This window comes from Zootoca vivipara, chromosome 10 (genome assembly GCF_963506605.1).
Source record: "Zootoca vivipara chromosome 10, rZooViv1.1, whole genome shotgun sequence".
NCBI classification, from domain to species: Eukaryota; Metazoa; Chordata; class Lepidosauria; order Squamata; family Lacertidae; genus Zootoca; species Zootoca vivipara.
The window spans coordinates 1504700-1532015 of record NC_083285.1 but is presented as its reverse complement, the minus strand read 5'-3'; the positions used below and the strand labels follow the sequence as shown (position 1 = coordinate 1532015).

The 27316-nt window shown below is 43.7% G+C and overlaps 1 protein-coding gene across 9 annotated transcripts in view; it reads right to left on the bottom strand.

Moving 5' to 3' along the window:
• The window catches only part of FRMD4A (FERM domain containing 4A), a 413482-nt gene that overhangs the window by 82545 nt on the left and 303621 nt on the right, over nucleotides 1-27316 (bottom strand). For all 9 annotated transcript variants that reach the window (XM_060279477.1, XM_035127381.2, XM_035127379.2 and 6 more), the window contains exons 6-8: nucleotides 16193-16249; nucleotides 11869-11891; nucleotides 3897-3980 (exon numbers count right to left, since the gene is read on the bottom strand). In XM_060279477.1, coding sequence (XP_060135460.1) covers nucleotides 3897-3980; nucleotides 11869-11891; nucleotides 16193-16249 — 164 coding nt within the window. The remainder of the gene's footprint in view (nucleotides 1-3896; nucleotides 3981-11868; nucleotides 11892-16192; nucleotides 16250-27316) is intronic.

Sequence of the window (27316 nt, the reverse complement as noted above, 5' to 3'; positions counted from 1 at the left end):
TAAATGGAGAGAAAGGCCTCTAAGTGGTTGAATTTCAGCTGTTCATCTTTTCAGCAGACCGTTGACAGTTGCACTTGGGCTGAGGCCACCTGTTAACATGGCAGTGACTCCAAACTGTCACTATTTTGGTGACAGGTAAACTCATTCATAATGCATTTTACTTCAGATGGCGAATTCTTTGATAGGCATGAAATGGCACTAAAACTCAAGTGCCCCTGCAGGCCTGTCAGCTTGTAAACATCTCTGTGAACTCCTTCAAATCAAATGAAAGACATTGCACAGACAATAAGGTTCATATGGATGTTAACGCGAAGGTTGGAAAAACCCCAGATTGACAGCATCAAAACGAGCCACGACAAAGGCTGCCCAGGATCTGAAACCCGCTTCAAACGAAGGTTTTGAATCCTTCAGGTGGAGATGTTAAGATGCCCTTTCCACACCCAGCTGCAGGCCTGGTGGGCAGGGATGAAGCAGCAGCAATTTGGTGGCGGCGGCAGCGGCAGCAGCGGCAGCAGCAGCACTACAGGTTGTTCTCATACCACTTTGTGCAGCTCCTTCACCCCACACTAGTACACAACCACAAGCACAGCCCCTCCAGATCTGCCAGCAGTTCTAAGCACAGCAGAAATAGTTCACGGTTTTCTCCATTCTCTCTGGAGCCTGATAGATGAGAGCCTGTGCTCTTTTCCTGCCCTCACCAAAGTACAGTACTAGAATGTTAACAGCAAATGTTGGTAGTCCAACACCAACCCAAACATATGGAGCAGAGTGCAGCCAGAAAAGCAAAATAAACGCATTCTGCTTTGTAATTGAACCGAGGGGGGGGGGGAGAGAATGAATGTGCACTCACAAAAGACCAATTTCAAATTCATTAAACCTGTAAACCTAAACATATTCCATGCTGACCATGATTTATCAGTGTGTTTACACTAGGGTTTTTTTTTAATATTTGGAAGAGCTCTCTACTGAAGTAGAGAAGTAAACTTCTAAGGAATATCAAATTATGAATGCAATCATGTTGCCAAATTACTGGGAAAGTAAAGTAAAACTGTAGTAACAAGTTAAGGTAAAGGGACCCCTGACCATTAGGTCCAGTCGTGACCGACTCTGGAGTTGCGCGTTCATCTCGCATTATTGGCTGAGGGAGCCGGCGTATAGCTTCCAGGTCATGTGGCCAGCATGACAAAGCCGCTTCTGGCAAACCAGAGCAGCACATGGAAATGCCGTTTACCTTCCCGCTGTAGCGGTTCCTATTTATCTACTTGCATTTTGACGTGCTTTCAAACTGCTAGGTTGGCAGGAGCTGGGACCAAGCAACAGGAGCTCACCCCGTCACAGGGATTCGAACCGCCGACCTTCTGATCAGCAAGCCCTAGGCTCAGTGGTTTAACCCACAGCGCCACCTGGGTCCCGTAGTAACAAGTTACCTGAGGTGAAATCACTGGGTTTTATAACTCTACTGAAAACAGTAACTTTTTAAACCTTGGCCTTATCTTGGAACTCTTGTTCATAGATACAGTATTAATCTTTTGTCCTTCCTCACCCAAGAGGAGCAGTCAGATTGCACCAAAAGCTACTTGGAAGAGTAAGAACTGCTTTGTAAGTCTTGGTGAATAGCTGTAAACATCCTATTTTGAGATATCGCCTTATATGGCAACAAGTGAAAAAAAAATTCACCAAGTGAGCTGGATCAGGCAACTCAGATCCACTGAGATACAAGTCACAAGATCAGTAAATGAGGTGTTATAAAACTGTTCCTGGACACTTCCCATTGTATGCAAAGGATCACACAACTGAATACTTATTTAAATATAAAAGCTCTCTGTGCATAAAAATAGCGGGATCTAATATGCTATCCTTGTATGTATAGTGATTTTTTGGGGGGAGGGGAGCATTCAGCCGCACAATTCCCCCACCTGCCACCTGAAATGGTGCAGCCCAGTTCTACCACCTCATCTGCTAGGAACCATGTTCAGATTTTATAAAAGGCAGAATGTGTGTTGACATGAAAACTAGAGTCCTGAAAACAGATAATCTCTAGCTGACTGTCCCAGGCACTAAAGATGATTATCCCAGAGAATTATGCTCTTTATAGAAAGCAGCGCCAGTGGTAAAACAGAAGCTTATACAAAGGCAACATGTAGGCTACATTTAGTAGCTTTTTAATTTTGTGTGTGTGTGTTGAATGATATATTGAAAGAATCCTGAGAATATGAAGATTAAAGGCTAATCTGTGGCCTTCCAGATGTTGCTGGATACAACTCCCATCCTCCTGGCCAGGCTGGCTGGGTACAAGAGAGGACGGAGGGCCACAAGTTCCCTTTCCTGCCCTGGCCTTTATGCTTGCAGAGACAGACAGACAGACAGTGATGGCAGGCAGTGCGTTTGAAATGCCAAATAGTTAGATTTTCTGTTTTTACAGAAACAAAACAGGTAAGTTGAGGTTTGTCCCAGCACTACAGGTCTATGTATGCCCCAAGCAGGGATTTTAAATACAGCTGTTTGTATTTGTACAGCTATTTGGAAACTTTCCTGGGGTGGACTCAGAAACTATATTAGAATTTCACAGGAAACTTGAGCCCTGTACCAAGTTAATGCTAATTTTGCAGAATTAGTACCTGGACAAGAGAAATAAGTCTGTCCTCCCCATGTGAGGGGGCACTGGGGAGAGAATAAACAAGGATTCCCAAACTACAACATGAAAACCACACTCCCTTTCTGCCATCAGATTATGAGAGTGGAGAATTTAAAGGAGTAGCCGAAAAGAGGAGTTCCCCACCCATCACTGGGCTTGGAGTCCAATGCTTTAAAGAGAGACATGAGAGAACCACCAACAGCAAAGCAGCAAAACAAATTTTGCCTGTAGTTTTCCTAAACCAATTTATATTTGCATTGATGAAAAGGGTGGGGGAGGCAGACGGAGGGACTTATCCTCAGGGCATTTTGAATTTAAATAGGATGCTTCCATCTCCCCTAATGTGCCTGCACATTTCATTCTCAGCCTGGGGAGAAGAGGAAAGGCTGCAGCATGGAGCATGTTCATGGGGCTCAGTATTAAGTCTCTCATATATGAGAGGTTGAAAATCCACAGTCCTGTCTCCAATAATTATCATAGCAAGTATGCAGCAAAAAAGAAGGAAGGATCAGGGCTGCTTAACCTCAGTGCGCTCTCCCACAGGACTTTGCAAAGTGTGTGCTAACCGCCATGGGTTAGAACAGGCTTCCTCACCTCGGCCCTCCAGATGTTTTTGGCCTACAACTCCCATGACCCCTAGCTAGTAGGACCAGTGGTTAGGGATGATGGGAATTGTAGTCTCAAAACATCTGGAGGGCCGAGGTTGAGGAAGCCTGGGTTAGAAGAACTGAGCAGTGCGCTCTGGGTCTCCTTGGCATGCGCACCAGGCTGCAAGAGGGTAAAGGTGGGAAACTATGGACTGTGCCCCAGTTCTCACTGCAGTAGCAGATCTGTGTATGGGCTGTACTATTTCAACCTGCAGGTTGGTGCTCACATGAATGAACCAGCCTTCCCCACTCTGATGCCCTCCAGATATTTTGGGCGACAACTCACATCAGCCCTGGTCAGCATGCTCATATTGGCTGGGGTTGATGGGAGTCATCATTGAAAATATCTGGTGGGCACCAGGTTGGGGAATATTGACATTCTCTGGCAAATGTAATTCTGTGAAGGGTGGGCAGCTTAGGGAATCTCTAACTGAGAAGTCTCAATCAACCACACTCACCAAACAGCAATTTTCAGATGTCTTTGGGGGAAGTCACAACAGTGAGAAAGCCAATAAAACTTTACAGTATAGACATGCCCATAGCAATCTTGACCAATGCACCATCCCACAAATGAGTGAAATGGGTAAGCGCTTCTAAACACACAAAAAAGTTACCAGTAAGCAAGAGATGGGTGCTCCTTAAGTGCCTGCGTTGGAAGAGCGGGAAGCTTCTTTAAGTCAGTCCTTACTATTTCATTGCTGAAAAAGAGAGAATTCGAAAAGGGGGATCAATCTACAAGAAATTAACCATGAGGCTTGCAATGGCTGGCTGGCTGCTCTGGTCTGAACATCTGTTCCCCTTTAATGAAATGCTGTGGGGTAGCTTTTTTTTCCTTTCCCTTTATTTATTTTGCATCTGGGAGCATAGTAACCTCCCACTATAGTATCAAAATCGGAGCAAAGCTATCACAGATGTCTAGGTTCCTTTTTCTTCCTGCATTTCATAATACTAGCTCTGAATGTACAAAACAACACAGGACAGTGTGTTTTCAGGGGGAGAGATTCTGTGGGGAAAATCCGTATGGTGGAGGAAAAGGGGGTGGGTGGGAGGAGGACGCACACAATAAGACCCCTTGATTTAACTTCTTCCAAAATGCAGCCATTGATTAGAATGTCAGCCGGGCCCCAACAAGCCTCTCTTCCCTCCCCCTGCAGGGCTTGCTTGGAGTGGGGGGGGGGAGAGCGAGGATATGCTCAGCACTCTTTGTGGGAAAAGGAGAGGAAAAGTGAACCTCAGCACTAGACACAGCAGAGCACAGCCTGCACAGCTGAGAAAAAGAACATTAAAAAAGGAAAGTTCTTGGAATGGTGGCTGGGGTAGCACTGCAGGGGGAATTCATAGTGTAGCTCCATGTAGGCCAGTTAGTCACTCAGTTAAGGAAATTATGTGACCATAACTGCCAGTTTTAACTAACTGAATCTTTAAATAACACCCCTCCCCCTGAATTGCAGGGGGATCATGAAAGAGAGGTCAGCAATGGGAGAAGGAGTATGAAATGTTTCCTCCCCAGAAACAACCAACAACACCCATTCCCCACCCTAACATTTGTCCCTGAATAAAGGCTGATTGCCCACTTGACTGCAGAGTGTTAGAAGCTGCCATTCCATTTCCAGCTCAAAGCAGAACAGCAATGAATGAGTGCTGATAAACCATCCACAGATGAAGCACCCCCCCCCCCCGAGCTGGCTCTGGCATTAGACAAACCGCTTCAGGCAGCAGAAGCCCCTGAGGCAGCAGCCCCACGGACGTCCCGCCATCTTCTCTGCTAGCACGGAAGCACCACTGGCATCTGCTGAAATTACCCAAGATCTTGCGCCTGCATAAGATCTTGCGCGATTTTGGTGAGATCTTGCCTGGGATGGTGGAAGTGACAGGGCGGGCAGAGAAATGGTGCCAGCAGCAACAGCTATGGCAGCCGTGGGAGTGGCAGGGCAGGGAAATGTGGTACTTCCCATTTTGCCCCAAGCAGCAAAATGGGGCAGGCGTTACTGAGCACCCCCATAACACCCACTCAGTCACATTCCATAGAGAACTGAAAACTGCAGTTGTGGTACCATCAGGTGGGGGGCTGTCTGGATCTCACTGTTTCCATAAGAGATGTGTGGTCTTTCCACAGCAAAGGAAGAACAAATGCATACTTATTGTTTTGCAAAAGTCTCAAACAGTACCCAGTATGAAGTACCGATTCAACCATGACTGCCCTATGGGTAAAATGGAGAGCTGAATGACAAGGATAGTGCCATAGACATGCACTTGCTTACACAGGGAAGTCTTTCTTCAGTATGCGATTTGTGCCAATTTATGGGTGTTATCCCCTTCATGGATCACTGCCTTGTTGTGGCGAAGGGGCTTGAATAACTCAGAGAAGCTATGAGCTATGCCATGCAGGGCCACCCAAGATGGACAGGTCATAGTGGAGAGTTTTGACTAAACGTGATCCACCTGGAGAAGGAACTGGCAAGTCACTCCAGTATCCCTGCCAAGAAAACTCCATGGACAAAGACAACAGGCATACAAAAGTTATGACGCTGGAAGATGAGCCCCTCAGGTCGGAAGGTGTCCAACATGCTACTGAGGAAGAGCGGAGGACAAGTACAAGTAGATTCAGAGCTGATGAAGCAGCTGGGCCAAAGCCGAAAGGTCGCTCAGTTTTGGATATGGAAGCGAAAGGAAAGTCCAATGCTGTAAAGAAAAATATTGCATAGGAACCTGGAATGTAAGAACCATGAATGGCGGTAAGCTGGATGTGGTCAAAAATGAGATGACAAGAACAAATATCGACATCCTGGGCATCAGTGAACTAAAATGGAAGGGAATGGGCGAATTCTGTTTGGATGACTATCATATCTACTACTGTGGGCAAAAATCCCGTAAAAGAAATGGAGTGGCCCTCATAGTCAACAAAAGAGTGGCAAAAGCTGTACTGGGATGCAATCTCAAAAATGACAGAATGATCTCGATACGAATCCAAGGCAGACCTTTTAACACCACAGTAATCCAAGTTTATGCACCAACTACCGGTGCTGAAGAAAGTGAAACTGACCAATTCTATGAAGACTTACAACACCTTCTAGAAATGACACCAAAGGAGGATGTTCTTCTCATTACAGGGGATTGGAATGCTAAAGTAGGGAATCAATAGATAAAAGGAACAACTGGCAAGTTTGGCCTTGGAGTTCAAAATGAAGCAGGGCAAAGGCTAATAGAGTTCTGTCAAAAGAACAAGCTGGTCATCACAAACACTCTCTTCCAACAACACAAGAGACGACTCTACACATGGATATCACCAAATGGGCAGCATTGAAATCAGATTGATTATATTCTCTGCAGCCAAAGATGGAGAAGCTCTATACAGTCAGCAAAAACAAGACCTGGAGCTGACTGTAACTCAGATCATCAGCTTCTTATAGCAAAATTCCAGCTTAAACTGAACAAAGTAGGAAAAACTACTGGGCCAGTAAGATACAATCTAAAGCGAATCCCTTATGAATACACAGTGGAAGTGAGGAACAGGTTTAAGGATTTAGATTTGGTGGACAGAATGCCTGAAGAACTATGGATGGAGGTTCGTAACATTATACAGGAGGCAGCAACGAAAACCATCCCAAGGAAAAGGAAATGCAAGAAAGCAAAATGGCTGTCCAACGAGGCCTTACAAATAGCGGAGGAGAGGAGGCAAGCAAAATGCAAGGGAGAAAGGGAAAGATACAGGAAACTGAATGCAGATTTCAAAAAAATAGCAAGGAGAGAGAAGAGGGCCTTCTTAAATGAGCAATGCAAAGAAATAGAGGAAAACAATAGAATGGGGAAAGCCAGAGATCTGTTCAAGAAAATTGGAGATATAAAAGGAACATTTCGTACAAAGATTACCATAATAAAGGACAAAAGGGGTAAGGACCTAACAGAAGCAGAAGACATCAAGAAGAGGTGGCAAGAATACACAGAGGAATTATACCAGAAAGATATGGAGGTCTCGTACACCTCAGGTAGTGTGGTTGCTGACCTTGAGCCAGACATCTTGGAGAGTGAAGTCAAATGGGCCTTAGAAAGCACTGCTAATAACAAGTCCAGTGGAAGTGATGATATTCCAGCTGAACTATTTAAAATTTTAAAAGATGATGCTGTTAAGGTGCTACACCCAATATGCCAGCAAGTTTGGAAAACTCAGCAGTGGCCAGAGGATTGGAGAAGATCAGTCTACATCCCAATCCCAAAGAAGGGCAGTACCAAAGAATGCTCCAACTACCGCACAATTGTGCTCATTTCACACGCTAACAAGGTTATGCTTAAAATTCTACAAGGCAGGCTTAGGCAGTATGTGGACCGAAAACTCCCAGAAGTGCAAGCTGGATTTCGAAGGGGAAGAGGAACCAGAGACCAAATAGCAAACATGCACTGGATTATGGAGAAAGCTAGAGAGTTCCAGAAAAACGTCTACTTCTGCTTCATTGACTATGCAAAAGCCTTTGACTGTGTCGACCACAGCAAACTATGGCAAGTTCTTAAAGAAATGGGAGTGCTTGATCACCTCATCTGTCTCCTGAGAAATCTCTATGTGGGATAAGAAGCTACAGTTAGAACTGGATATGGAACAACTGATTGCTTCAAAATTGGGAAAGGAGTACGACACGGTTGAATATTGTCTCCCTGCTTATTTAACTTATATGCAGAATTCATCATGCGAAAGGCTGATGAATCCCAAGCCGGAATTAAGATTGCCGGAAGAAATATCAACAACCTCAGATATGCAGATGACACAACCTTGATGGCAGAAAGTGAGGAGGAATTAAAGAACCTTTTATTGAGGGTGAAAGAGGAGAGTGCAAAATATGGTCTGAAGCTCAACATAAAAAAACCCAAGATCATGGCCACTGGTCCCATCACCTCCTGGCAAATGGAAGGGGAAGAAATGAAGGCAGTGAGAGATTTTACTTTCTTGGGCTTCTTTATCACTGCAGATGGTGACAGCAGTCACAAAATTAAAAGACGCCTGCTTCTTGGAAGAAAAGCAATGACAATCCTAGACAGCATCTTAAAAAGCAGAGACATCACCTTGCCGACAAAGGTCCGTATAGTTAAAGCTATGGTTTTCCCAGTAGTGATGTATAGAAGTGAGAGCTGGACCATAAAGAAGGCTGATCGCCGAAGAATTGATGCTTTTGAATTCTGGTGCTGGAGGAGACTCTTGAGAGTCCCATGGACTGCAAGAAGATCAAACCTATCCATTCTTAAGGAAATCAGCCCTGAGTGCTCACTGGAGGGACAGATCATGAAGCTGAGGCTCCAATACTTTGGCCACCTCATGAGAAGAGAAGAATCCTTGGAAAAGACCCTGATGTTGGGAAAGATTGAGGGCACTAGGAGAAGGGGACGACAGAGGACAAGATGGTTGGACAGTGTTCTCGAAGCTACGAACATGAATTTGACCAAACTGTGGGAGGCAGTGGAAGACAGGAGTGCCTGGCATGCTATGTTCCATGTGGTCACGAAGAGTCGGACACGACTAAACAACAAATGGGTGTTATTGTTTTCCTGAAAAACCGGGAAAGCCAGTGCTTATATTCTACAAGTCAGCTAAATCTTTCTTTGCCCCTCTGATAGAAGAACTGTGCCTCAGCCCGTCATCAGCAGTAAAGGATTCCTTGGTCATTCGCCCAAACACAGGGGAATGCCTGGGAATCAAGATCAGGGAGTTTCCAGCCAAAATAGACAATTGCCACATATATGACAAATTTCACAGTGACTAACAACGCTCCCTCAAAACTAGGGCTGCCATATGTCCAGATTTTCCCTGTACTGTGGCCCGTCAGGTGTCTTACAAGTGTTCTTTTTGCAGGTGAAAGCTGGCTCTGATATATGGATCACAAGTTGCACAGGTCTGTTTAAATTTAAATTAAATCAGGCAAAATCAGAACATTTTTCAGGGAAAAAAGTGCTAGCAGAACTGCAATGCTATCACTATCATTGTGGTGCAATTAAGCAAGGCAGCAAGCTGGCTGCTCTCATTTATTCTCAAACACTAATTGTTTAACTACAAGTTCATTTCAAGGAATGAAAATTACCAACTGTACATTTTCATTATGCAAATACATTGCTTAGTGGCAAATTACCCCTCTGCCTTCCTTCCTGTCTGATTATCACCATTTAGTACACCAGAGCTAGATGCTCTTTTCCATCTCCTTCATCTCACTTTCAAAGCGACTCCTTTGTGTGGCTTTTGTAGGTGTTAGTGTATCTGATATCTGACAATTTTTGAGCACTGACACACAGTGGCCTGGTTCATGTATGACGGCAAACCAGAGTTAAGCAAACTATGGCTTATCAAGAACCAGAAAGTGTGCTGGTGCAGGCTGCTCAAATCATGCTCCTCTTCCCTCCGTCTACTTTTAGTGGAGGTGGAGAATATCTTAAAACTAACACGGTAAATTCTTTCTGATGAACTGTTGAAGGAAGTTACACTACTGATGCTTTTATTGACTCTGGGGCTTTCAAATAATTACTGTCTGGCTCTCATAAGAATCCACAGAATTGAAGAGTCTATTGATAACAAACTGTGGTTCTCCTAGCCGGGTTTGTTTTGGTAGCCTCATAGAACCATAGGACCAGAATCCCACCATTCCTAATTCTAATATGTAGGGACTTCTTTCTTTTTGAATCATTTTTTATTGAAAGTTTTCCACATAAAATACAGTGTGAGAGAGAGATAACAAGAATAAGATGAGAAGGAGAAGAAGGAGAAGAGGAGGAGGAGAATAAATACAAATCCCTCTATCATAATTGTATCTTAACCCTCATTCCAGACACAGCTCTCCCCAGGGAGCTTCCCCCTCTTCCCACAGCCTCCCACCCTGGGAGATCCTCTCCTCTCTGCCTCTCATGCAAGAACCTCCATCTCCCGTCCATCACCTTCCTGTGTGTAGCTTTGTTTATCCAAAACAGGGAACTTCAAAAATAAATAGAAGGAAAGCATGAATTGGAGATCACAAAGAGATAAGAGAAATGAAGTAAGCAGGGAAAAAGAAAAAAAAGATGAACTCCCAGTTCTCTGTTTGCCAATCACCTTGCCAACAAAGGTCCGTATAGTTAAAGCTATGGTTTTCCCAGTAGTGATGTATGGAAGTGAGAGCTGGACCATAAAGAAGGCTGATCGCCAAAGAATTGATGCTTTTGAATTATGGTGCTGGAGGAGACTCTTGAGAGTCCCATGGACTGCAAGAAGATCAAACCTATCCATTCTTAAGGAAATCAGCCCTGAGTGCTCACTGGAAGGACAGATCGTGAAGCTGAGGCTCCAATACTTTGGCCACCTCATGAGAAGAGAAGACTCCCTGAAAAAGATCCTGATGTTGGGAAAGATGGAGGGCACAAGAAGAAGGGGGCGACAGAGGACAAGATGGTTGGACAGTGTTCTCGAAGCTATGAACATAAGTTTGACAAAGCTGCGGGAGGCAGTGCAAGACAGGAGTGCCTGGTGTCCATGGGGTCACAAAGAGTCGGATACGACTAAACGACGAAACAATAATAACAACAATCAATATGGTTTTTTTTACTTTTTGTAACATATGTTCTAGGAGAATTTTAAATATTGCTGTATTTTTGTTCCAAGCACTATGCTTTGCTTGCTAGCTTGCACCAAAACCGACACAAGCTGGCAACGTCTCTTCTGTGGTGTTGCTGCAATAAATCAACTTGCATGCTAAAATATCTAATTACTTCTCCTGGCCCTGTTACTGAACTGCAGTGACCAAACTAATCTGAAATGCTATAAGTTGAGAAATATAAACAAGAACAGGCTTGTGTTTCCTAGTCACAAATACGTCAGGATTTCACAAGCTGTTTGAGGTTCTGAAAGTGCTGTGTCAGAGTTTCAGCCTGTCCTACAGCAAAGTGTGACCTGCATCGTTCTGTGTTCCTAACGTTTTCAGATTGAGGTGCTTAATGGCATATTTTAATTTATTGCTTTATTTTGGGGGTTAGTTAAAAGTTCTAAATTCTAAACAGTGGCATTTAATAAGCCTTCTGGACTAGAGGGGTGAGCGCAGGCGAATGCACTGCCTTAGCATGTGCCATAGGTTCAGCTGGGGCAATAATTGTGCTGTGAGCAGACTCATCAGTCCTGAGTGGGCCTAATGCTGATATGCAGGATGCAGCTGGCTTGAGGGAGAAACCTAGTAAAGGACCCACCAGCTCTTCCAGGCTGCACTATGCAGCCGACACCAATGCAATTGTTAAGTGACCTCTTTTTAAGCCAGACCAGGGAGAACTGTAAGTGTAAAACAGTCACTCTTGGGATGTATGTTTAAGGAAATGGGAAGCCAAGTCATTTCCTTAGAGATTTCCTTCTGCTGTAGGGAGGAATACAGTATTGTGTTTCCTGAATTCCACAAACACATCATTTATGTACAATGTATCAACAAGCGTTTGCATTTCCTTTATATGCTGTATTTGTGGGTTGAATGACAAGTAGAAAAAAAATTGACTCTAGGGGTGTAGCTATACTACATAATTATAAGACACACGTTCTAGCTTAACAACAATCATTTTCCTTTAAAATAATTAACTGAAGAATATGGATGCAAAACTCACCTTGAAAAATCTCCTTTTGCTTCCTGTAAAATTATGAAAAGGGGGCAAAGGATAAAACATCACTTAATTTTGCATATACACATGAAGAAAAATACATTTCTGGACATGGCAAATAAAAGCATTCCAAAGCATTTTAAATTACCCCATCTTCAAAACAAAATATCATCATAGTGTTTACATCTATCAACTTTAAGAAGCATGAATAGGTAGCCGGTAGGGGTATCCTGGTGATTCAATGTGCTGTCCCAACCTTAAGGAAGGGCGAGGCAACTTCAGCCTTTCTCTGTCAGAATCCCCATGGATTCATGTTTTAAATTTACAAAGAAGTCTTCATATTCAGAATCTCTGGATAGTTAAAGACATGACTAGTCTGTGCTAAGTGATTCTGAGTATGCAATCTCGCTTAGGAACATAATAAGTGTTGCACAGGGTCAGATCCAGGGTCTACCCAGCCCAGCACTCTTTACAATGGGAAACCTGTGGCTCTCCAGATGTTGTTGGACTTCAACTTCCATCATTCCTGACCTCTGACCTTGCTGGCTAGCACTGACGCGAGTTGTTCAGCCATTCCTGCTTTACAAGAACCCTAGCAACAGACATTAAGGCTACCCACTGAAAACTAGACAGTGGTCCATTGGTAGGCCATACTTTGCCTTCTGACCACTCTGTTAGAGCACAGTTCTATAAAAGCAAGACACAACACTACACCACAGTCCCCCCCCCACTTTGGTCAAGGGAAATTAAGGAACTATAATTCTATGAGGGTGTGAGGATCTCTAACATACCTTTCTTACAAACATTACAGAATCCCTGAATTCTTTGGAAGAAACTATAATACTTAAACATTAGGCATGCAAATATCTGTAAACCTTGTCACCTGGAATGAGTGAGAACTGACTATAGGTGACCAGGCAGAAAAGATAGGGCAAATAAGAAGACATCTGGATGATTTTTCTGTAGTCTGTTGATGTGCCAACATAACTATGTGTGGAAACCAGGCTTGTGAAGGTTTTGTGGGCTAATAACTTTTGCAAATTTATGTGCAAAGCTGAATTGAAAGTCTCATATTGTAGCATAGATGTGCCCCAATATTCTGATGTAGCCATGACATGAGGTTAACGCCTAACAGTTTGTTTATCTTCTAAAGACTGGCCTCATACCAACTCTGGCAAGCAGAGATGTGGTCCTATTGAGACTTGGGATTCCTTTAGTAAGTTAAGTACATTTGGGACAGCTCAGTTTCTTATTTTATTTTCCTTTGGACACAATATCTTTTCACAACATTTGCACTTCCTAAGCAACCACTCAAGGGAGCACAACATGTTTGTTTTAGATGTCTTGCATCTGGGAACATTGTGACTTAACTCTGACTATCAATCCATAATCGAAACAATGTTACACACTTTTGCTACTGTTTTCCATTAGAAGAATGTTTAATTTTGGATTGTGAAGTGTCAGGGCTCTGATTTGGAAACAGGTAGGGCTGAATAACAGACCCCTTCTCCTAGAACCAAGGCTGTAGCTATAGGAGGGAGATGAGAGAAAGACAGAATACACACATAGGGACCTGATCCGCATTAGGGATGTCCAGGCCTCTTCCATGAATTTTCTGCTTCAGTTTTTTTTAAAAAAGAAAGCTCTAAGCTGAAATCCTAAACATGGTTATGTTGACTCATGGTTATGTTTACTCAAAAGTAAGTCCCAATGAATTTAGTGGGGCTTTTTCCCAGGTAAGCAGGGTTAGGATTGCAGCCATTATGCCTACAGAAACACATGCAAAATATGTGTGAAATGTTTGGGCAGCATAATTACTATCAAATTGCTCAATGAACCAATGGGTAAAAAGGCAGTAGAATAAGGTGCCAAACACTTGATACACATTTTATACCAATAATAGTCTATTTGCTGTTTCACAATGACTTTTACTGTCCCCTTCCCCAAACAGAGCTAGGTCTCCCCAAGCCAGAAGCCTAGTTTTAGGCCAGCCTAAACCTGTAAAAGTTTTGTTTTTTTCAATTCCAGCCATATTACACTCTTGACAGAAAAACCAAGTCTGGCAGGATGTCTCTTGGGTTTTTATATTCAACAGAGTTTGATTTTTAAATACATATTCAACACTTTGCTATTGGAAAATTCTGTAAATTGTATATTCCCATACCCCAATATACCTCTTGATCTTCACTTAGTGACTCAATAGTGCTTATCAAAGTGACTGTGTAATTCTTAAATTCAGAAAGGACATTGCTAAGCAAACCTCCCTGCATTTCACTGAATGATTTTCAGGAGTAAATAATAGAAGGGAAGTTATTTGCTTCTTCCCTAGAAAAGAAGATCTCTCTGTGTTAAAAGCCGGTTTGGGAGGTGCCAGAAAGGAAAATGTGACTTCCAAAACAACTATCTGCAAGGCTTCAAGTAGGCCTTCCTTTCACTTTGAAACTAGCAATAGACTAGGCTCATAGAACATTTGGCTGACCAAGCTCTAATGCAACCAAGCAGCTACAGTATGTATGGTTTTGCTGTCTGCCAGGAACTGTAGAAAAAGGGGAAGGGGAAAGTTGCCAAGCAACCGGATGGTTGCAGATCAGGGCTTTGTGGGTTGCCTCAGTTTGGTGCATCACCAGTTGTGCAGGCCCATCTTGCCCAATAAAAGACCATGGGTGCCATATAATTGTGACTGAAAATGCCCTCAAACCTCTCTATACCTCCTGAGCATTTCCTGTGCAGGAAACAAAAGTCAAACTTTGTTCAGCATGACTGCGTAACCATAGCACAACCACTTCAGAAGCAGTTCCACTATGGAGGTTTTACTAGACTTAACTACTCCTGCTGTAATTCAAATTAATTGATTGCTAAGGCTCCAAGGAAACGTTTGTGGATGTCTAGAGTAGAATTTACAATTGTGTTTGTTAATTCCATTTAATTGGCAATCAATTAACTGGGGCTACAGCGGAAGGATAAAACAGTTACTTTATAGTACCCTTGGGGTTGGCAATCTCCATTTCTGCTAATTATATCATGGGGCTAGCTCCCAGCGTGGTACAATACATGCTTATGAAAGCCAATGGAACTGAATTAACATTTCACTGGTCTTGGTTTTATAATTAAGTATTTAACAAGCACTGAAGACTGATTATTTTAAAAATCTCATACGCCTAGCAATAATGATAATAACAACAATTTCTATTCTGCCCTTCCCCAATAGGAGTCTATGATAGCAACCAACAACAAAAAAGTTAGTCTCTCCCCTCCTTAACCATGAGCCAAGGTTGGTTACAGCCCATGGTGGAGAGAGCTTAACTACAAGCCTGGGTTCAGATGACATGCTAAGCCAAGCCTTGACTAAGTTGACATGCTGCACTGAACTGGAGAAAGTTGGAAGAAAGGAGGTGCAAGCTCCTTTTGGGGAGCCAGCATATTTGTGCAGTCCCAAATATGTCTTACAGTGAAACCAGGCCATTACGTGATACATCTGTTATGAACAAACCATGGCTAAAGCAGTTTCCATGAATATTTTTAACAAAGTGAGACACAAGTCTTGTTGGTCTGTATACATGGGGTTGCATCCAATGTTAGTCCTTCTTGAGCAGACCCACTGAAAATGATGAACGTGATCAACTTGGGTCCATTGATTTTAATGGGTATACTTTGAGTAGAGCTTAGTTGGATACAACCTATGGTCTCAAGTGGGCAGAACTTAATTTGTCAGACCAAACAATTGTTTCACTGTACATGCAGGACCTCAACAAGCAATTGCTAGTGCAAACCATACTTATGTCTGCATTGGGGCTTCCTGAAACAAGTTCAAGTCAGGTTTGCAAATTTACCTTCAGTTTAACAAGGAGTGTGATGTATGAGTGGAGCAGCCTTGCACAAACTTTGATCTGACAAGTAAAATGCAGCCTGGGAAACTTTCTGATTTTGCTGTCTTATTGGGACTGCAAACCAACCAAGAGGGGACTTTTCACACCCCTGGCCTGCCCCAATATATTGGTAGACTTTGTGGGCCACAAACTGTGAATACCTTTTCAGGAAAACTGTGAATACCTTTTCAGGATAGCTCTCCACATCTTCATACGATCCTCACAACAACTCTGGCCCAAGGTCACCCATTCATGACCAAGTGGGGATTTGAATCTTTATATCTCGGGTCATCCACAGAGCAATGTAGCACAACACAGATCTAGTAAGTGGCATGTTTGTACATATATGCACATAAGTCGCAGTGTAAGAAGAAGAATATGTGTTTTATTTATTTATTTTTAAATCCTTAAGTGGCAAGTCTTGAAAGTTGGAAGATAAAAAGAACAAATCTGACATAACTTACCTGCAAGATGTATGAAGCCAGTTCAAACACAACTTCACTGTCGACCTCAATGAGCTCCTGATGAGAAAAGAAAATGAGGGTGAATAAGCAAGTAATTTATTTATTTTAGTTCTTCCAAAAAGAAGTGATACCTCTGTGTCTCCATTGTATACTGAAGGAGTCTGAAAGTAATGTGGATTCATAGAAAAAAAACTTGTGGCACAGAAAAAATTCTAGTACTTTGGGGAAGTTGCTACCTATCACTAATATTAAAGTAGGGGTGGATTTCTCTTGCTTTTCTTGAATATTTTCAGTGATGCTCCTGAAGCTCAATTGACATTTTGTTACAATGATATGGGTGTGGATTCAGTTATTATCACAGCTCACAGGAAGGTGGTTCACAGCTGAAAATGTGGGCTGATGTTTTTTTCCATGGGAATTGTATTTAGTGTGCCTTGAAATTGCTTAGATCATTCTTCTGGCAGCTAGTAAAACCTTCCATAAAACTACAATGAGACACAAGCTGAAATGACCGAAGCTTTGACAGAGCTTTTCTTTAAAGTTCAGATTTAGTCCAAGATGGTGGTGCCCCCCCCCCAGGCCCGGCCCTACGTGCAGGCTGGGTGGCGCCCCACTGCCATTCTGCAAGCATTCTCAATACAGTTGCTCCTATTGGACGAAGGCCACTCAACATTTATTAGAATAGATGTTCATAGTAGAGACCCTCTGCACAAACAGCCCTCATGCCTTCTATCGCACAAAATGTGTTTGTACCAGTGGTCTAGTATCTGAGAGGTATGTTACATTTCAGCTGCTTCCTTCCTCACATCACAACAAAGGGACAACAAAGGTCTCCAGTCAAATATTTGGCTGCTTATTTCAAACTAGCATATGGGTGTGAGCTCTCTTAACCTCTTCAGCTCTTTTCCAAGGACTCTTCCCTCTTCTGCCCATCCTCTCCTCTTTTCCCATCCCGTTCATGCTCCTTCCTTGGACAACTCACTTCTCTTACATATTCCACATTACCTCATCCTTCTCACTAACTTGTCACCCCCTAGAGCCCTGCTTCCCAATCTTAACAACCAGAGCAGCTTGGCCAATGGGAGCCACTGGTCTCTCGGCATACCCTACCCCTCTGTGACAGTCAGGCAACTCAGCCACTCACTGCCAGAAGCTCCATCACCATCACAAAATTCCTTCACACACTGCAGTTTTGATGGGTGTCTCACAGTCACACATGAATTAAATCTGTATTTACTGGCCAGTTTTTATACTGTACTAATAGTCAAGTATTTTCATTGTGGTTCCCATGAGCTACTGTCAGGGCTGGAGTTGGAGCATGTCCCAGTTCCTCCAGCTGAGGAATCTAACCTCCAAATTGTTACTTTGCATGCCCCTGCTGGCCTTCTATACTTAAACTTTTGTTTGAATTATTTAAACTTGCTTGGAAAGAAAAAAAAGGCATGAAACACCCAAGATCTAAATTCAGATACAGTGGAACCTCGGTTTATGAACACCTCGGTTTATGAATTTTCGGTTTATGAACGCCGCGGACCCATCTGGAACGGATTAATTCACTTTCCATTACTTTTAATGGGAAAGTTCGCTTCAGTTTATGAACGCTTCAGTTTATGAACAGACTTCCGGAACCAATTACACCCATGTTTCAGTTTATGAACGCTTCAGTTTAAGTACTCTGCGGACCCGTCTGGAACGGATTAATCCACTTTCCATTACTTTCAATGGGAAAGTTCGCTTCAGTTTATGAACAGTTGCTCCGTGGACCGTCTGGAACGGATTAATCCACTTTCCATTACTTTCAATGGGAAAGTTCGCTTCAGTTTATGAACGCTTCAGTTTATGAACAGACTTCCGGAACCAATTGTGTTCATAAACCGAGGTACCACTGTAAATGCAATAATGCACGCCATTCAAGTGGATGACACACCTCATTTCACAAGTCACAATAACTGTACTGAGTCTGCTGCCCCTGGCAAATATGGAGCAACAGCCCTTAGCCAGGTGCTCTTGTCTCCTGCTGCTATAGTGCCAGAGCCAGTCCGCTAAAATAATGCTCTCACTCAAGTCTTCTATCACAATCCACGGCAGCCAGATCCAGAAGTGAGCCTTTAACAAAGGGGCTTTCTACTTCTTTTATCCTTTCCCATTCTTGTGCATGTTTGGCTTTAAAAATGCCTTTGGCCAAAATGTTTAATTGTGTGTTCGGTTTTACTAATGAGGTGCATTCAGGAAGTATAAGAAAGCTGAAGACAGAGCAGGCCAAAGAAAATGTGTGTTTACCATATACTCGGGAATGGTTCAGCTTGGCAGTCCACCATGCACAGCTGGAAATTAGGTTGCCAGGTAACTGCGCTAGAGATCCTGCTCCACTTTAACAGTGGAGCATGCTTAGTATGATGGTCACATTGCTCATCTTCCCCTCCTTCCTGGCATGAAATGCTTAGAGATGGGGCATGGGCTTGGAGCAGTTGCAAGTTTTGGGGGGACAGAGCTGTGTGTGCTCTCAGGTATGGTGGAGGACACTGTTTCATCAACTGCTTCTGTACATGTTACAGGTAGGTAGCCATGTTGGTCTGATGTGTTGTTGTTTAGTCGTTTAGTTGTGTCCAACTCTTTGTGACCACATGGACCAGAGCACGCCAGGCACTCCTATCTTCCACCGCCTCCGGCAGTTTGGTCAAACTCATGTTGGTGCTTCGAGAACTCTGTCCAACCATCTCATCCTCTGTCGTCCCCTTCTCCTTGTGCCCTCAATCTTTCCCAACATCAGGGTCTTTTCCAGGGAGTCTTCTCTTCTCATGAGGTGGCCAAAGTATTGGAGCCTCAGCTTCAGGATCTGTCCTTCCAGTGACCACTCAGGGATGATTTCCTTAAGAATGGATAGGTTTGATCTTCTTGCAGTCCATGGGACTCTCAAGAGTCTCCTCCAGCACCATAATTCAAAAGCATCAATTCTTTGGCGATCAGCCTTCTTTATGGTCCAGCTCTCACTTCCATACATCACTACTGGGGAAACCATAGCTTTTACTATATGGACCTTTGTCGGCAAGGTGATGTCTCTGCTTTTTGAGATGCTGTCTAGGTTTGTCATTGCTTTTCTCCCAAGAAGCAGGCGTCTTTTAATTTCGTGACTGCTGCAGTGATCATCTGCAGTGATCACGGAACCCAAGAAAGTAAAATCTCTCTGATGTAGTCGAAACAAAATAAAACAATTCCTTCCAGTAGTACCTTAGAGACCAACTAAGTTTGTCATTGGTATGAGCTTTTGTGTGCATGCACACTTCTTCAGATACACAGATACACAGCATGTACACAAAAGCTCATACCAATGACAAACTTAGTTGGTCTCTAAGGTACTACTGGAAGGAATTTTTAAATTTTGCTTCTGTACATGGAATAGAGGGCACCATCTTGTTGGTGGTGGTGGTGTTTTTGCTGCAGGCAGCAGAATATCTTAGGACAGCTCTAAAACAACTCCACCAGGCAACAGAGGAAGAGCATGGGGAGGAAGGCCACAGCTGCATTCTCGTTTGCAGTAGCAAGGGAACATAAGAAGAGCCCTCTGGATGAGGCCAATGGGCCATCTAGTGCAGCCTCTTGTTCTCACAGTGGCCAACCAGGTGCCTATGGGAAAGCAGAACAGGAGCACAACAGCACCCTCCCACCTGGCAGTTTCCAGCAGGTGGCACGGAAGGCTCCTGCCTCCAGCCATGGAGGCAGAGCATAGCCATCATGTCTAGTAGCCACTGATAGCCGCATCCTTCATGAACTTGCCCAATCCTCTTTTAAAGTCATCCAAGTGGGTGGCCATCACTGCCTCTTGTGGGAGTGAATTCAGGAGTTCACCTATGTACTGGATGAAGAACTACTTTACAACAACAACAACAACAACAACAACAACAACAACAACAACAACAACAACTTATTATTTATACCCCACCCATCTGGCTGAGTTTCCCCAGCCACTGTGGGCATATCCCAATTGAGTGTTAAAAACAATACAGCATTAAATATTAAAAACTTCCCTAAATAGGGCTGCCTTCAGATATCTTGTAAAAATAGGATAGCTGCTTATTTCCTTACAGGTAGGTAGCCATGTTGGTCTGACGTAGTCGAAACAAAATAAAAAAAATCCTTCCAGCAGCACCTTAAAGACCAACTAAGTGTTTATTTTGGTATGAGCTTTCGTGTGCATGCACACTTCTTCAGATACCTTATTTCTTCAGATGCTTATTTCCTTGACATCTGATGGGAGGGCATTCCACAGGGCAGGTGCTGCTACCGAGAAGGCCCTCTGTCTGGTTCCCTGTAACCTCACTTCTCACAATGAGGGATCCGCCAGAAGGTCCTCGGCGCTGGATCTCAGTGTCCGGGCTGAATGATGGGGATAGAATCATAGAATCATAGAGTTGGAAGAGACCACAAGGGCCATCCAGTCCAACCCCCTGCCAAGCAGGAAACACCATCAAAGCATTCCCAACAGATGGCTGTCAAGCCTCTGCTTAAAGACCTCCAAAGAAGGAGACTCCACCACACTCCTTGGCAGCAAATTCCACTGCCGAACAGCTCTTACTGTCAGGAAGTTCTTCCTAATGTTTAGGTGGAATTTTCTTTCTTGTAGTTTGAATCCGTTGCTCCGTGTCCGCTTCTCTGGAGCAGCAGAAAACAACCTTTCTCCCTCCTCTATATGACATCCTTTTATATATTTGAACATGGTTATCATATCACCCCTTAACCTTCTCTTCTCCAGGCTAAACATACCCAGCTCCCTAAGCCGTTCCTCATAAGGCATCGTTTCCAGGCCTTTGACCATTTTGGTTGCCCTCTTCTGGACACGTTCCAGCTTATCAGTATCCTTCTTGAACTGTGGTGCCCAGAACTGGACACAGTACTCCAGGTGAGGTCTGACCAGAGCAGAATACAGTGGTACTATTACTTCCCTTGATCTAGATGCTATACTCCTATCGATGCAGCCCAGAATTGCATTGGCTTTTTTAGCTGCTGCATCACACTGCTGACTCATGTCAAGTTTGTGGTCTACCAAGACTCCTAGATCCTTTTCACATGTACTGCTCTCAAGCCAGGTGTCTCCCATCCTGTATTTGTGCCTTTCATTTTTTTTGCCCAAGTGTAGTACTTTACATTTCTCCTTGTTAAAATTCATCTTGTTTGCTTTGGCCCAGTTGTCTAATCTGTTAAGGTCATTTTGAAGTGTGATCCTGTCCTCTGGGGTGTTAGCCACCCCTCCCAATTTGGTGTCATCTGCAAACTTGCTCAGGATGCCCTCAAGCCCATCATCCAAGTCATTGATAAAGATGTTGAACAAGACTGGGCCCAAGACAGAACCCTGTGGCACCCCACTAGTCACTACTAGGAGGAGCCATTGATGAGCACCCTTTGGGTTCGGTCAGTAAGCCAGTTACAAATCCACTGAATGGTAGCATTGTCTAGCCCATATTTTACCAGCTTCTTTACAAGAATATCATGGGGCACCTTGTCAAAGGCCTTGCTGAAATCAAGATAGGCTACATCCACAGCGTTCCCTTCATCTACCAGGCTTGTAATTCTGTCAAAAAATGAGAACAGATTAGTCTGACATGACTTATTTTTCAGGAACCCATGCTGACTTTTAGTGATCACAGAGTTTATTTCTAGGTGCTCACAGACTGTTTGCTTAATGATCTGCTCTAGAATCTTTCCTGGTATTGATGTCAGGCTGACTGGGCGGTAATTGTTTGGGTCCTCTCTTTTCCCCTTTTTGAAAATAGGGACAACATTTGCCCTCCTCCAGTCTGCTGGAACTTCGCCTGTTCTCCAGGAATTTTCAAAGATTATTGCCAGTGGTTCTGAAATCACCTCTGCCAGTTCTTTTAATACTCTTGGATGTAGTTCATCTGGCCCTGGAGACTTGAATACATCTAAACTAGCCAAGTATTCTTGTACTACCTCCTTACTTATTCTGGGCTGTGTTTCCCCTGCTGAATCATCTGCTCCATATTCTTCAGGTCGGGCGTTGTTTTCTTTCTTGGAGAAGACTGAGGCAAAGAAGGCATTGAGGAGTTCTGCCCTTTCTCTGTCCCCTGTTTGCATTTCACCATCTTCTCCTCTGAGTGACCCCACTGTTTCCTTGTTTTTCCTTTTGCTACGGACATACCCATAAAAGCCCTTTTTGTTGCTTTTAACCTCTCTAGCGAGCCTGAGTTCATTCTGTGCTTTAGCTTTTCTGACTTTGTCTCTACACGTGCTGGCTATATGTTTGAATTCCTCTCTGGAGATTTCCCCCCTTTTCCATTTTTTGTACATATCCCTTTTAAATCTTAACTCAGTCAAAAGTTCTTTAGATAGCCACCCTGGCTTCTTGAGGCACCTTCCATGGAGACTTTCTTTTACCTGTTCAATTGTTGTTGTTGTTGTTTAGTCGTTTAGTCGTGTCTGACTCTTCGTGACCCTATGGACCATGGCACTCCTGTCTTCCGCTGCCTCCCACAGTTTGGTCAAACTCATGTTCGTAGCTTTGAGAACACTGTCCAACCATCTCATCCTCTGTTGTCCCCTTCTCCTTGTGCCCTCAATCTTTCCCAACATCAGGGTCTTTTCCAGGGAGTCTTCTCTTCTCATGAGGTGGCCAAAGTCTCGGAGCCTCAGCTTCAGGCTCTGTCCTTCCAGTGAGCACTCAGGGCTGATTTCCTTAAGAATGGATAGGTTTGATCTTCTTGCAGTCCATGAGACTCTCAAGAGTCTCCTCCAGCACCATAATTCAAAAGCATCAATTCTTCGGCGATCAGCCTTCTTTATGGTCCAGCTCTCACTTCCATACATCACTACTGGGAAAACCATAGCTTTAATTATATGGACCTTTGTAGGCAAGGTGATGTCTCTGCTTTTTAAGATGCTGTCTAGGTTTGTCATTGCTTTTCTCCCAAGAAGCAGGCGTCTTTTAATTTCGTGACTGCTGTCACCACCTGCAGTGATCAAGGAGCCCAAGAAGGTAAAATCTCTCACTGCCTCCATTTCTTCCCCTTCTATTTGCCAGGAGGTGATGGGACCAGTGGCCATGATCTTGGTTTTTTTGATGTTGAGCTTCAGACCATATTTTGTGCTCTCCTCTTTCACCCTCATTAAAAGGTTCTTTAATTCCTCCTCACTTTCTGCCATCAAGGTTGTGTCATCTGCATACCTGAGGTTGAAGAAATATCAACAACCAGCTTCATTGGATATCCACAAATGGGCAGGTGGGATCTCCAAGTTGCAACTTGGCAACCTTAGGTGGAGTTTATACTATTGCAGGCCAGCGCAATTTATGGCCACTAAACCAGGAAGAGGAACTTGTGGCCCTCCAGGGGGTGTTGGACTCCAACTCCCATCAGCCTCAGCTAGCACAGCCAGTGGTCAGGAATGGTGGGAGTTGGAGCTTGGCAACATCTGGAAGGCTGCAAATTCCCCATTCATTCACCAAACCATACAATGCCACAGTGTTTAAGTGTAATTTTAATGCTTACATCTCAAAATAGGGAAACAACAAAGGAAGGAAAGGCTGCTGTAGTTACTTCTTGAGGGCAGGTAGCCCTTTTCTCTTACAATTTTAATTCAAAAACTTGTCCAGCATGGACTCAGTTGTTCTCAAAATGGGTTCCACATGGGGATTTTAGGCATGAATAGCAGGGAGAGAGGACAGACCGATGGAGCCAGCTCATTCTGTCAAGGGTAGCTTTAGCTTTTATTGCACTAAGCAGCGGTGAGTCAATAAAACATAAGGCTAAAATAGCTCATGAGAGGAAGGCAGGGACTTCCCTGTTTGAAGCTATTCATATGCTACACTCTGCCACTCACATGGTACGTGAAGCAGCTTATGAGCAAAACCATACTATAAAATCATAATGGCTTTACAATGGTCATCTTCATCTTTCAAAATCAGGAATACCACAGCTTAAGCTTTCCTGGAAGGATTCCCAAAGGTGCCGTTCACTAGAATCCAACACAGGGCATTAACCATGCTTGCCATGTGATCACCACCAAACGGAGTCAGCGCGTCACTGTTTTGAGAAGAGAGGCAGGCCACCAGTGCTGATTCAGCCCAAGGGTTCCTTGTTCTTCCCCACCTACTCCTTTAATTCAGCCAAGCTCTATATGAACAGGAATGTCCCTTTATACTCTTGGCTCCATGCCCAAGTCAGCTTCCCTATTGGTATACTAATGAAATGTTCCTGCCACTCAGCTGCTGAGCGATGAAGCAGCCACTTCATTAAGAGCTCTGCTATATATGTGAGTTCTTCATGCATGCGAATATCCCTGGAAGCAGAGAGCAGATTCTTCCCAGCATGGGCTTTGACTTGACCCCTTTCCGTATAGGAATTCGATAAGGAAGCCACAAGTTAGCACTTGTTAGCAATTAACTTTTCAAAATTATTAGGCAAATTGCTAAGGGTAGCTTTTGAGATGCTACTTAATGAACTGCTATTAGGAAGGATAAAGGCAGTTTTTCAGAGCATGGATTAATTTGCCCTGGTTTGCACAATTTCTTTTGCCATGATGCTGCCTTTAGTAGTAGCAGATTTTGTAAGGATTGTGTTGGGGAGGGGCAGGGTGACTACAAAAGCTTGCACAACTCTTTTTTAGAGGCAAATGTGGTGTGAGCATATATATCAGGCACCCCTGAACTTTGGCTCTCCAGATGTTTTGGACTACAATTCCCATCATCCCTGACCACTGGTCCTCTTAGCTAGTGATCATGGGAGTTGTAGGCCAAAACATCTGGAGGGCCGCAGTTTGGGGGTGCCTGATATATACCATGCATGGTGACTACATTTTCAAACCTAGGTGAAAACTGTTGTTTGCCTGTATCTTAAATCTCCACACACCATAGCTTAAGGGAGACTTTTGAAACAAAAGTGGTGAGAAGCAGCTCAAGTGAGTTCCGTCCAAAGCTGAGCATGTGCATCTCACACAATTCTCCTTCCCAAAGAAGAATGGAACAAGGGGGGATTTGGTCCTGAACAAGCCAGGGGGAAATGTCCAAAGTCACTCTCAGCCAAGAGTTGCCAATGTGAAAGTAAGTAGAGCCTGCTAGGTCAGACCACTGGCATACCTAGACCAGCACCCTCTTCCCACAGTTGCCAACCAGATGCCTGAGAGAAACCTGCAAGCAGGATCCGAGCACAAGAGCCCCCTCCCCTCCTGAGGTTTCCAGCAACTGGTATTCAGAAGCATTACTGCCTCCACCTGTGGAAGCAGAGCATTGCTTCCACAGTTCAAGGAGGCAGAGCATAGCTTCTATAACGGCTAATAGCGACTGATACACTTATCCTCCCCAAAAGTGTCTGTGTCACAATCTTGGTGGATCAGGCAATGCTGTGGACATAGTGTATCTTGATTTCAGTAAGGCTTTGGACAATGTCCCCCCCCCCAATATATTCTTATATTTTTCTAGAAAAAGAGGTGCCAAAACTCACCATGAACTCCTCATTTGCTGTCTTGGCAATGGCAGTGGTGCCCATCTGAGAGATGCCAGAACAGAGTTCTGGTGAGTTCTGGCTGAAAAAAAGCCCTGCTTGTGGGGAAGCTGGTAAAATGTGGGTTGAACAAGGTAACTGTTAGGTGGATTTGTAGCTGGTTGATGAACCAAACCCAAAGAGTTTAATGGTTCTTCGTCATCATGGAAAAAAGGGACAAGTGGGGGCTGCATTGTTCTTCAACATTTTCATAAATGATTTGGATGAAGGAATTGACGCTCATTAAATCTGCCAATTATACCAAACCAGGAGGGGTAGCTAACACTGCAGTAGGCAGAATTCAGAATTCAAAATAACCTTAGGAGACTGGAGAACTGGACCCAAGTTAACAAAATGAATTTCAATAGGGACAAATGTCAGGTTCTGCACTTAGGCAGGTAGAACCAGATGCACAAAGATAAGTTGGGGGGCGCACCTGGCTTAGTACATGTGAAAAGGATCTAGGTGGACCACAAGCTTAACATGAGTTAGTGTGATGCAGCAGCAAAAAAAGCTAATGCTATTCTAGGCTGCATGAACAGAAGAATAGTGTGCAGATCAAGGGAAGTAATAGTACCACTCTATTCTGCATTGGTCAGACCACACCAGGAATACTGTGTCCAATTCTAGGCACCCCAGTTTAAGAAGGATGTTGACACGCTGGAGCGCGTGCAGAGGAGGGCAACCACAATGATCCAGTCTGGAAATCAAGCCTTATGAGGAATGGCTGAAGGAGCTAGGTATGTTTAGCTGGGAAAAGAGGAGACTGAAAGGAAATATGATAGTCACCTTCAAGTACAGTATCTCAAAGGCTGTCCCATGGAAGAGGGAGTGTAGGGCACGAACCAATGGCTTCAAGTTACACGAAAGGAGATTCCGACTAAACAACAGGAAGAACTTTCTGACAGTAGGAGCTGTTGGACAGTGGAACCTCAGGAGGTTGTGGACTCTCCTTCCTTGGAGGTTTTTAAGCAAAGCTTGGATGGCCATCTCTCTTGGATGCTTTAGTTGAGATTCCTGCATCGCAGCAGATTGGAACAGATGACCCTTGGGATCCCTTCCAACTCTACAATTCTATCATTCTATGAAGGGGCACTATGCACATTTGCTATGGTCCTATTTCTGCAGGATCAGCTGCACGCATTTTTCTGCCTGTGTTGGATTACCACATCCAAAATCTTTAGCAAAAGACCATGACTGAATGGGAATGGGTTTTCACTTTGTGCTTAAATGTAACATAAACTGCTAGTAATTTCAGTATTCTATCTAGCAGAAGCCTTAGAAGCAAAGTCACATAAATATAAGGTGAATATGTATAATGGCAATGAAAATAATAATTTAATAATCTAGATCTATACATATTTATATGGGTGGGGGAAAGCTTTAAAGGGTTCACACCACACATTATCTCAGTAATTCACAATAGGACACTGTAAGATATTATTATTATCCTGAGACGGAGTCCCAGGTATGAAAGGGAGTTTGTATCAAACATCAAATTTGGACCAGAGACTACAATACTCCCCCCCCTCCTGGATTTCTTTGTCTTTGAGTAGCCACCGGATTGTTATTTGTGGTGCTAGAAAGCCTAACAGTTCAGACAGATAAGAGAAAAGGCCCTGTTATTAATTTGCAC